This window comes from Ptychodera flava, chromosome 17 (genome assembly GCF_041260155.1).
Source record: "Ptychodera flava strain L36383 chromosome 17, AS_Pfla_20210202, whole genome shotgun sequence".
NCBI classification, from domain to species: domain Eukaryota; kingdom Metazoa; phylum Hemichordata; class Enteropneusta; family Ptychoderidae; genus Ptychodera; species Ptychodera flava.
The window spans coordinates 1,583,756-1,597,024 of NC_091944.1; the positions used below are offsets into that span (position 1 = coordinate 1,583,756).

At 36.2% G+C, this 13,269-nt stretch overlaps 1 protein-coding gene across 1 annotated transcript in view; it reads right to left on the reverse strand.

Moving 5' to 3' along the window:
* LOC139116579 (uncharacterized) overlaps positions 1 to 13,269 on the reverse strand; it is an 84,620-nt gene that overhangs the window by 34,612 nt on the left and 36,739 nt on the right. The window contains exons 2-3 of the mRNA XM_070679174.1: positions 8,562 to 8,633; positions 4,552 to 4,756 (exon numbers count right to left, since the gene is read on the reverse strand). Coding sequence (XP_070535275.1) covers positions 4,552 to 4,756; positions 8,562 to 8,633 — 277 coding nt within the window. The remainder of the gene's footprint in view (positions 1 to 4,551; positions 4,757 to 8,561; positions 8,634 to 13,269) is intronic.

Genomic DNA, 13,269 nt, shown 5'->3' on the forward strand with positions numbered 1-13,269 from the left:
CTTTGAAATTTGGTATACAGGTTTCTACGATGAAACTGAATGATTTATATTGAATTTCTGATGAAATCTGTAATTTTGTATTTTTGGGGCAATTTTTGCCATTTTTGGTCAAAAAATGTGTATTTCCAAAACTACTCATCTGATAGCTTTGAAATTTGGTATACAGGTTCCTACAGATTATCTGAATGATATTTATTGACATAATGATGAAATTTGCAATTTTGTATTTTTTGGCAATTTTTTCCATTTTTGGTCAAAAAATGTATTTCTTAAAATGTACTGATCTGATAGCTTTGAAATTCAATATGCAGGTTCCTTCAGATGAACTAAATGTGATATTTTGAAATTATGATGAAATCTGTAATTTTGTAGTTTTAGGGCAATTTTTGCCATTTTTGGTCAAAAAATTTGTTTCTCAAAAACTGCCAGTCGATAGCTTTGATATTTGGTATACAGGTTCCAAGGGATTATTTTAAGATAATTATGATATATTGAAATTATGGTGAAATCTGCAATGTTTATTTTTGGGGGCAATTTTGCTAAGTTTGGTCAAAATTTCATAAAAAACTACTCTTCAGATATCTTTGGTGACATGTTCTTATGATCCAATGTAATATTTTCAAATTATAGTTAAATCTTCAATTGAGTATTTTGCAGCTATTTTAGCCTCTTTTATCTGGCCAGTGAAATGAGCTATCAAAGATTTCTACCTTCTTCATCAACTTGTGTCAAAAATAGTTATTGTCCACATAAACACAGCGGAGCTATATCGGCCGTTAGGTTGCTTGTTGATAATTTTGGACCAAATGGGCATCACATTTCATTGTCTACAGTGTTTTTCTCTAAATTTTGGCAAAAAATCTGAGAAACATTAACTTGGGTTTATTTTATAATAGGGACAAAAATAGACTTTGGCGCTCAAAGGGTTAACTGACTGCTAAGGTAGGTGAATTAGTATTGTAAATATTGTGAGTTCAAGCCCCGTAAAAATGCATCAGCAAGACTGCATCAAAGTTTACATGTTGTTCACAAATTTAGTTCTAAGGCCATCAAGAATATTTTATGGGGTCTTTATGAGTAATTTAACATAAGGGCCTTGGGATCAGAGGAATGTGAGGGTAATCACTCAAAAATTGAAAGCTACAAGGGGTTGATCAAAATGTGAAGAGAAAGAAGGGGTTTCTCAAATGAATTGAAACACCTATCAGATGCACCATTTCATCCATTTCTCAAAATTATTGATGCAACAGCCCTCACTTCCTATCCCCCTTGGGTGTTCTAAAAGTTTTACTTAGTAAAAACAAATAGAAAACACCTAATATGCACCAGACTGCATCATTGCACTCATTAATTTCTCAAAATTTCGACGCGGGAGAGGGGGACGCCTCTCACGCTTTCCCCTTGGAGTGTTCTAACAGTTTTACACAATTTTGATAACATCTCTCATATTGCACCAGGCTGCATTATCAGTCTCTCAAATTTTCGACACGAGAGGGTACAACTCCTCTGACACTGCCCCCAGCCTCCTGCGTGTTCTCCTGTACTTTCAAATTCTGCCCTGTCAGATATCTTAGTGAAAACCTTGTCATGATACCCATCCAAAGTAAACAATACTGTATGGTAAACAATACTATATGGTTGGATAGTGGTTACAGCATGAGCTTTTGTATCTACATTTTATTGTGACTTTGAATTTCCTTTTGCTAGTTTCATCTTTTTCAACCGTCATGAGGTAACCGATGATATTCTAGCAGGATATGAAAGGTCTGTACTATTGCTGTAGTTTTGTAAATGTTACAAATACATGTCTTGATATTTAACTGTTCTAAGTGGGGGGAGGGATCAGTCAAAATTTCTGTGTTAGAGACTGGGTTACTCAAATTCATCGGTTGGCAGGGGTTTACTCAAAATTTCAGAATACCATGAAATTCCCAGACCCCCCCCCCAAAGGCCTTAAATAATGACGACTCCCTAAGTAAGTTTTTTCCACACGAAAACGTTAATTTCATTCAATCTTCGTCCTCTATTAACCTTAGAAAGTTTGATCATGTAAAATTGTGTTGTTACTAGTTGTAATCTTGCATTATTGAAATGAATAAAATCTTGGAAAGTAAACATGATCCTGTATTACTGTTGTTCCTGTCTTATTTCACCATCAGAAAAAAGAGATTCTAATAAATTCACACCCCATTGCTCTACCAAACCGAAAAATTATTGACATTTTTCATGCAAAACACGAGACGTCTCACCAGTAATACCTGTAGTTCAAGGCAACTCTGCATAACATGTTCGGACGAGAGAGGTGACCATAGAGGACGTATGTCCTACTGGTACTCGTGTGACAGGCTTGCAACCACATGACATACTCCGAGTGCGCGCGTACTGGTCTACAGGATTGAACAGAATTTGTTCAAGATGGCGGAGGTTAGTCACCTGACAGAACATGCTACAAATATGGCTGCTACCATTAAAACGCCTGTCAAAATTCGATTGGCTCAGAATTATGTTCGAACACTGGTATCCGAACCAAAAACATTGGCACACGAGACGGGAAACATAAACTGAAAGGATTAATCCAAAAGTATGGGGAAACAGAGTTGATTGAAGGCTGGCTGTGATATCGCAGCAGTACTTGTGGCGTGTATCGAATGCGTTCGGGTCATTGAGGTCATCGCCGACTGTGGCGATGACCTCAATGACCCGAGCACATGCGATACACGCCACAAGTACCGCTGCATATCACAGCTAATTGAAAGCAAACTTTGTTGGAACTGTGAACGACGATTGATTTCGATGGATAGTGTGCGAAATGCCAGCCATCATGTCGAAGTTCTACAAGTATCAAGAGGTGTGCTAAATCATGGAGGTAGAAGTCTTTCTTTCTATCTCCATGGCAAAATCCAATTTTGGGTACATTCAAGAAGTTGGTGTCAAGTGAGCCTGAAAGTGCGAAACCCAAGAAACTTGAGAAAAAGTTACAAGTGTTACTTTCATCCCATCACAGCTTGTTTTATTTTAACCCAATAGCGTCCATGTTTACATTTCCGGTACCTGACCCTTTTCCCAACGCCCTCTACCGGGGAAAAACGGGTCAGGGACAGACTATCGACCAATCCCTTCTATCTCTGGAGTTGTTGTTGTCCTCTCTCCTCCAGTCATGCAATAAAACCAAATCGCTCTTACAGACGAGCCTTTCTCAGTGTGTTGCGAAGCATCTTACAATATTCTAGCGTATATCTGAAAGTTGTCACTGCATTGATGTGATTCTAGCAATATGAGAATTCATTTTCAAAATAACGATGGGAGGTGTCGTTCTACTGGACATTGATTTGACATTACTTTGATTTGTTGTCATTTTGTGTGTGTGTAGTCACGTCTCCAAATATTTCTCTAAGATGCTTTACGCCGTTGACGGATTTCCATTTCTTATCCAATCGAGTAAGGTGCAATTACGATAATTTGAGAATTTCCGTCGGTCATTTCTATGGCAACCAAGTCTGAATTAAATATGGTAACAGTAATATCAATACATACAAGGAATCACTTTTTCTGATAATATTTAATATAGAGGGTTCCTATCAGTAATTATCAGTAATTTCTAATCAGTAATTAGTTAGTTTTCCGAAATTTGATATAGAGAATGAATTTGCGTTTGTGTCTGCACATGCGTGAAACGTGTATTCATTATCCAAATGAGCACTGTTTTGCGAAGATGTATAATCTATGATAGTTCTGTATTAAAGGGCCAAGATCAGTGCAGTAGGATGTTGTTACCAGACATAGTGAAACCCGACAAGACTTATTATAACAAGTCAAGAACATAGGAGCATTGAACAGTTGGACAGAGACAAGTTTTGAGGAGCCAGTCTTGTCTTTTCCTTTTAAGTTGTAACGGAAATATATAAGCCACAAGCATTCACAAGAGTGTATCAATTTCCATGAAGTATAAACAAAAGTTATTTGAGAAGGTCTCGAAATTGCTGCAGCTGATTCGTGTCTTTGTGAGTATTGAGGGACCAGAAATACGAATAGATTCAGTTTATCTTTGCACAAATCTGTGACAGCTTTTATTGTCTTTGTATATATATTTGTCTCAACTTCATCCTCCAAGGTTGTAAATGCATATTGATTCCAATGTCATATAAGATCTTCAAGTTTACTTTATTTTTCAAAAATAGTTTTGAACTTTATGTCGGTGTCTAAATAGTTTATAGTTAACTTAAATTGCGCGTATCGAGTCAATTTCCGTTTGAAAACATTTTAGTCCAACAAGTAACATTATCTCAGTCATTTGTAAGACCATCGAGTCTGCCTTTGAGAATAGTTTGTTTCAAATTTGAGACGGTATGATGCGATGGTTACAAACACAACTGAACTATAGCGAAAAGAAGCCCTGAGGGGAAATTTCACTTTCTCAGCTACTCTCAAAAATTTTAACAATGAACATAGTGAGGTCTTTGCCAGTTAACGTATGACAACTTAATGCTTTTTTTACATTGCTGTGCTTCTGGGCATAAAAAAGACAAAAAAATAAAAAAACTATGAACTCACCAACAAGGAAATAGACGACAACGCCAGCAATTGCCGCAGCCAGAAGAAGTATCAAAACAATCACTATGACAACCTTGTACTTGGGTGACACGCCCTTGCTGGTTTCTATGGCGACGTAGTGATTTTCGGTGTACGTCGGGTTGTTAATCTGCACATTCTTTGCTCCAGTCATATCCACATAGGCCGGGTTGTCGAATGTTTGGCCCTGTGATGGTAAACGACACACGATATCATGGGAAGCGGCAATCAATGAGTGTTAACGTCACAATATGGCTGATTAATCGACCAAATAACCCCATAAATTATTAAAAGACAACATATGGAATTGATATTCCGACAACAGCGAATCCTTTATTGCATTTTAACATTTCCTAAATACTACCGTTTAAACTCTAACATATAACTTTTATAACTTATAGGTTTTGGTGACAGGAATGGCCTTGAGATATCGAATTTTTCTTATCGACTAAATGGACCTGTCCGTCAAACATTTTTCTATGGCAACTCAATTCGACATATCACCTTACACTAACGAAGCATACAGAACTCATCTGAGTACAACAAGACTGGTATTACCTCTGTTTTATTCCATTTGAAAACGTGGCAGGTTTGGCTAACAACAGTTAAGTACCCAGACTCCAAGCTAGGAGAATATTCTTAGATCTCAAGGTCTGAATTTGTTTTGGTATTTATGAGTTCTTCCGAGGACAAGGTCACCTCCAGCCCCTATATTACTTTGCTATTTACCCAGACTGTTCCTTTCACTTTCTTTACGATCCAAAATACACTTTTCTACACTTCATTTTTTATCAAACATGTGTTTTAGCAATGTCAAGCCTTTGTATAGTTTAAACTTCAAAAACAATAACAACTGAATGTGAGTTATTTTATTGTCTTCGATTTAAAATAAAACTACTAAACATAAGGTGTGTCCAATGCTTTGATTGAGGAGACCGGATCGGGAAACGTTAAAATAGGAACATAAATCCTTCTGGTTGTAATTGACATATATGCAAATAACTGCCTTTTTGCCTATCAAATGAAATGATTGAACGTATACTTGGGTGTGTCCAGAATTGGAAGGCGTGTTACAACCGATAACGTAGTTACTAACCAATAACGTATCCAACCTGATAACGTAGTAAAAATTACCAATAACGTAGTGAATCAACCGATAATGTAGTAACAAACCGATAACGTAGTAAATTTTTCTAACCCTTAACGTAGTTAAAATTTACCGATAACGTAGTAATTTTTCCTAACCGATAACGTATCAACAAATTTACCGATAACGTATCAATGAACCAATAATGGATTAAATCAACTGATAACGTAGAAAAGTCAACCAATACCGCATCAAAACAACCAATAACGTATCAATTAACACTGTTGATATCTGATTAAACGATTCATGGGGAACGAGAGATCGATCGATTTATAATAGATATATATAGACTGGTAGATACATAGATAGGTAGATAGATAGATAGATAGATAGATTGTTATCACATCGTTTCGTACTCAATTTTCTTTTTCTTCTGTTTATTTTTTCCGTTTAGTGTAAATTAATACAAATTTATGCAGCAAATCAATCGTGTTTCGACTTTTTTCATGGTAGTACACACGACTAAGTTGATCTAAACATTTTTAAATTACCGGAATAGGTTGGGAAGTTGTTTCTAGTCTTGATATAGTAGCTATACAGTTTAGTACTTGTTTGGTAAAATTCAAGAGATAGTATAAGTACTGATGAAATCTAAATTTTACTATAACACAAACGGGATTCGAACCCCCACACACTCACGGCAACATCGCCTAGCTGATAGGCCTCACACAAAACAGTCGGCCACTGCTTCCAACCCAACAAAGGCAGGGTAATGAGCGGCTGTTGGTGTACACAGAGAACCCTACCGAGAAAGAAACTATTATGTGTATGTAGCGGATGCAATTCAGACAGAAAGTATGGTTGTAACAACAAGATTAGAAATGCTTAGATTTTCCAAACCCATTCCAGTAGTGTAGCAACAAAAGTTATAAAGGCAAGTCGTGGGAATACTGTGCTTCGCACATAAATGTGATTATCGCAAAACATTCTTTTAACAAAGTAATCGGACGAGCTACAAACGGAATACCTTTTTCCTTCGGGACTGCATTTGGCTCTATCAGACCAATTGCAATGCTGCAGTCACCGAAAGCCAACATCGCAAATTTCGCATACATGTTAGATACGTCACCGATAGAAGTTACTGCGTATTAGTGATTAACCAAAGAATATTAATGATTTATTCGTACAATTGACGATTTTTCATGTTATCGAAAATCTCCATCGGCGGTGTATTTGAAAAAGGTAAGCATATCAGTGATCAATATGCAGGAATATATGAGTGAACTCTGGTAAGGCCAAGAAAAATAAAAAGTTTGTTTCTCATCCAAGACATATCGCAAAAATGAAGCGGTGACGAGTTTTTTTTTCTCATTTTTTTTATCCTTCAACCAAAAAGAACGCGCAAAAAATGAAAACGACATAGGGATGCACGCAGAGATAAATGCACAGCAGTGTTGCTTAAGTATTTTTGTATAGCATCAGTTTGCTGTTTGACTTTTAGTGCAGCAATGCAGAGTTTTGTCAGCTTAATATAACAGTGACATATGTGTACAGTTCCGAATGGAATGTTAAGAGTCTGTTATTTTGTTTACAGTTCTGTTTTATACAGCACTGTTTATGCACAGTCGTCGCGTGTTTTTTGGTTTTTTTTAATTTTATTTCTTCATGAGCAGAAAAAAGGTTGACGCGGCGGGTCTCGAATTGACGCGCGCGAGGATGAGAAACAAACGTTTTATTTATATTGGCCTAAGTGTTTTTTCTATCAGCACTATACTTTGTACGACTTCTCAATAAGCTTGCGATGTCTTCGTAATCCAGCCCCAAATAAGATGTGACGACGTAAATCACGACAGAAGGGATTAAAAGGAAAGAAAAAGCAATATGTTGTCTACAAAATCTGTTGACTAGTAAAATTAATGAATTTGATTATAAGGAATTCAATTGAGCAAGGGGTCCAGATTTACCTGTAATTCAGTCCCAGAATGAGAGTTACATTGTAAAGACTTATTGTCATTTTGATATACTGATGTTGTAAGTAACAAAATTTTATAATTGGTCATGTTGAAAATTTTTTCCAAGTCCTCCAACTTGGAAAGCGTGTCGATAAAGACACTCACATGTGTGTTATATCTTTAATTCATCCTGCAGGAATACTTATAAATGAATTCGCATTTTCCGAATTGATGACATTCGTTCGTGATGTCTGAGTAATATCACGAAAACACTCATTTATATTCAGTTAAGTTCCATTTATTAATACTTTATCAGTCGATTGATAATTTGCTGACTAGATGCATTATCAGTTGATTGAAATCTTTACTCTTTGACTTAGTTAGGTTATTGGTTGATTTGATACATAATTGGCTGATTCAATACGTCATCGGTTGATTTTATACGTTGTCGTTCACTTGCCTACATTATGGGTTGTTTTGATGCACTATCTCTCTATTTATCTATCCTTCGATCGATCGATCTATCTATCTATTCATCGATATATATATATATATATATATATATATATATATATATGTATGTATGTATGTATGTATGTATGTATGTATGTATGTATGTATGTATGTATGTAATTCTATTAGTCGCGCAATCGATCAATTCTTGATACGTTATCGGTAAGTTACTACCTTATCGGTTGTAACAAGGCGTCGATAGATGTTGAGTGTCTGGTAAAACCATCATGGGTTTCATCTACGGACTATAGCAACGTAGTTCCTATACTGTGCAAATGTTCAGAGAACAAAAAATACGGTTTCAACCTCTGTGAAATTTATTTCATATATTTTCCTTCTATCTATTGCGGCTCAAATTCCAAAATCTTGAGTTTTTAGATTCTGCAACAACTCCCATTCTGACGACAAAGACACCAAAATCGGAAATAGGTGAAACTTACCGTCGCCTCGGTAGACTTATCGTCTCCATTCGCCAAATATTTCTCCTTCTTTTGCGACATTTCCATATATTCCTGAAATAATAAAATGAAAAGATACCAAAAACGAGTCAATTTTAGACCGCCACTTTTGTCTTGCTGAAGATGAATTACAAAACTGTTAAACTTGAACTCGTAGAAACATTCACGGTGTTAAACATTACTCTATTTAATGAGGCAGTTTATTACAAAACCTTCAAATGTGTAACATTCGATCGCATCGTAAAGTTTTGTGTTCACTCTAATGTAATTTGATTTAATTTGTTTGAAAAACAATATCTTGCTTCTATGAGAACTATAATCTCAACTTTTGTGATGTCTTTCAACTATGTACGTTGACTGGTTCGCCCATAATCTCCTCTGTATTCGGGTAAATCAGTTGTTTTAGCAATGATTTCACAAGACACTTTGCCAACGTTTCGACGAAACTATTTATCCATGTTGTCACTGTACATGAGTTTGTTAAATGAGTCTCCATCCCACTGTAAGTGACTTTATATAGCTAACAACCATGGTCGCGATGCAGTTTTACTATCCTGTAATTGTATTAAAGTCTATTTCTGATCTTTGTTGTTTTCCACAAACCAAATTAATTCTGACATCCCTTCATTTTACCAGGGATTATCGACTGTGCTCAATTTCATCTCATGCTTATAGTTCTCCATCTGTGCGTTTTGACGTGGAGAGCATTGCAATCCTACACCGATGTCGGATACTTGCGTGTCAAGCATACAGGTTTCAAATTCTTCGTTTGGTTTCATTTCACAGTTTGTACAAATTGATTTCACAAAGAATATGGACATCACAGCAAGACGTTGATGATACAGTTGACAAAATAAACACCGGCATGAAATCGAAACAAATCTGGACTACATTGTCGCTAATCATGAATTACCGCTCGGCGCGAATCCATGGCAACGATACAACTTGAGTATCCACCAATGGACTAAATCAACGTCGAACGCATTCAATTTTTGCAGATTGGCCAACAATACAAGAAGGTTTTGATTAAGTGTTTTTTCATGCCTGTTACTGCAGTAACATTGCAAATACAGGTGAAACAGGAAACAAAGTTACGGTTTTTACAAGTTCTTACCTGTATCGCTGCGAGTGAAAATCAAATAGCATAAACTAATGAAACAAGTCATCGTTGATGACACAGTCCCCACTCGTTAATGGGTACTTTGATTACAAGTGCTCAGAGAGGATAGAGTCCTCTCCATTAATTAGGTCTGTGATAAAAATACACAGATGGCGCTCAATGGCCAAGAATGAGTTCCATGGTGATAAAAACATAAAACCAATGTAGGCCACCATCCTAAAGGTCATTAAATGATCAACTAGGAATTAATCGACAGGATGTTGCAAAACATTTTGCATACTATCCTAATACTTACAAATTAACACAGGTACCATATTTCATAACGTTTGATGCAGTATTTACAACCCTATGAGATCAACATCTGTATCAAGTTTCATCAAATTTGACGCTGTATTTGTGGATATATCACTCTAATTAGGAAACTTCATTACATATGCAATTACAAATGAATTAAAATGACACTTATAAATGTCTTTTTCACTGTTAAGCAATGTGAGCTTATCATCTGTACAAAGTTTCATGAAATTTGATGCAGTATTTCTTGACAGCTTCATTACGAAACTTCAATAATTGACTTGATACTGCTACATGATGTAAAACAAATTGACGAGCATATGTATTAAATAGGTCAATGTCCTTGTACCAACTTTGAATGATACTGGTGGAAATATGTCTGAGTTATGGCTCTGTACATGAGAAAATCGTAACAAAATCGCCTCCACGCAGCGATATTTGATCTTACTGTTTATAAAATCAACATGTATATATATGACATAAGTGAATGTCGATGTACCAACTTTGAATAAAATCAGTTGAGACTTGAGTATGGCTCTCGACATGAAAAACCCATAACAAAATTGCCACCATGTGGCCATATTGGACAATATCGAGAAACAAATCGACGTGCACATGTATAACATAAGTCAATGTCCTTGTACCAACTTTGAACAAATTCGCTTGATCATGTCTGAGTTATAGTTCCGGACATGAAAAAATCGTTAAAAAATGGCCACACGGTGGCCATATTGGATTGTATCACAAAACAAATCAATATGCACATGTTGTGGCTCTGTACATGTCAATGTTCTTGTACTAAGTCTGAATAAAATCGATCAAGAAAAGTCGTTGAGATATGCCCGATTTTGGCTAAGGACATGAAAAAATTGTAACAAAATGGCTGCCATCCAGCCATATTGGATGGTATCATGAAACAAATTGACGTACATATGTATGACATAGGTCCTTGTACTAACTTTGAATAAATTCGGTTGAGATATGCCTGAGTTGTGGCTCTGTACATGAAATTGTCGTAACAAAGTGGCCGCACAGCAGCCATATTGGATTGTATCACAAAACAAATCGACGTCCATATGTATGACATTAGTCAATCTCCTCGTATCAACTTTGAATAAATTCGCTTGATACATGTCTGAGTTATGGTTCCGGACATGAAAAAACGTAACAAAATGGCCACAAGGCGGGCATATTGGATCGTATCACAAAAAAATTGACGTGCATATCTATGACATTGGTAAATGTCCTTGCACCAACTTTGAATAAAATCGGTTGAGACATGTCTGAGTTATGGCTCTGTACATGAAAAAATTGTAATAACATGGTCGCCTGACAGCCATATTGGATCATATCACAAAACAAATTGACGTGCATATCTATGACATTGGCCAATGTCCTTGTACCAACTTTGAAAATACCGTCAATGACGCTGTAGCTTCTCTAATGTGTGGCCAGGTCAGGTAATTGGTTATTGGCACGGAGTTGCTGGCAAATAGTTGATGATGTTATGGCATGGGGTGGATATGGACCCAAAGAACCCAAAAGATGATTAAATAATAAATCAGAAAAAATTCTTAGTTACAGTATAAACTGCCGAAAGATAGTTCACTGTGGAAAGAAGGTATACTAAATAATTCAGAAATAAGAAATAACAACCCTGGAATAGTAATGACACTTCCCTGCTGACCTGAGTGCATGTGAAATGCACAACCTGGCGTCTGTAAATTAAATGTATATCAAGTGAAAATTTAAGTCACTATTAACTGTTTTAATGCAATTTCTAAAGAGTCCTTTGAAAATGATGAAAATGCTCATTTGGGGTTTTTGTTTGTAAACGTAACTAAAATTGTCATACTATAGAAAAAAATAAAAATGGTGAAAGTACTGTTTTAATAGGCATATTTTCCTTGAAATACATGACCCTGTAAAGAATATATGCTGGAAGTGTTGAAAAGTAATTTCTTTAAAGAAATTACTCTGTGATAAAGGATTTTTATTCTTTGAGTTTAACATATTCAAACATTGCAGTTTATTCAATGTTGTGCAGTGCAAAATTTTTAAAATGCCTGAAAAATACAAATTTTGGAAGAATTACAGTCTTTGTGATGTAAAATTATGGGTTGACAGAAAAATAATGGTTAATCTGTTTGAAGTACTATGATTTAAAAATAAGTATGCTGTAAGTGGAATGTTGTGGCTGCATCCACATGCTGCAATAGGAATGCCTTTGTCTCTCGCCGCTCATTTCCAACCTGCCCCATCCCTGAAAAATAGTTTGGTCCCATATGTAATGTTAATAATTTCTGTATTTGTCAAAATATGGCAATCTCAACAACTTTTGATCATAAACATTTTCATTGCCTTTTCCTTCATTGTAACTAACCAGTCTGTAAAACTGTTAAGTCTGAATATTTGTGCATTTTTCCTCGGTATTTGACATTTTCAGAATATCTTCTTATTCAATTTCTGTCATTTCCGGGAAGTTAAAAGGCTTCTTTGTGTCGGTCAAGCTTTCAACAGGCAGTAAATTCAACAAGCATCATATGAGACAGGTACTTCATATAGAAGGTCTGCCTCTAGAGGGCGGGCATCACGAATCGTGTTTGTTAGTTATTTTCTCCACATAGGCTTGCATTAAACATGGCCACCGTAGCATAGCCGGTACCGGTGTACGATTTACCTGTCAAAAATTTTCATTCATTTTCGTTCATATGACTCTGAAACTCCAGGAAAAGATTAGGAAGAACGGGTTATTTCGAAATATTGAGGTATTCGCCGACATTTTACAAAATTAAGTGAGAAAAAATGCTGCAAATGCCGACAGGCTTACGTATGAAGATTATTGCAAACTGCTTACATTTGCAGATTATGCAACAGGCCCATATCACGTAGGGTAATGAGAGGATATCCAGGCAACGCAGTACCACGCACACCTAGCGCACACAGAGCGAGCAAACACAAAATGAGTACTCCTACAACGTCAGCTCAGTAAGTCTGTAATTAATAGATCGCAGTCAACTAAGTAACCTTGGAGAAAGGCTTAACACTGTGGCTAAATCCCTTTTAATTTTTGTTGCAGTTCAAAATCGTTCTTCTACACCTCAACCCGAACCATGAACACCCCCACCAGTTTATGATATGACCATCACAACACCATGACGTCACCGGATCTTGACAGATGGAAGTAAAAGTTGACACAACCATACTTGTTTTCAATTCTAATAGCTTCTCTGTCTGTGTATAAATAGACAAGAAGCTAATAAATCGGTTGAAACA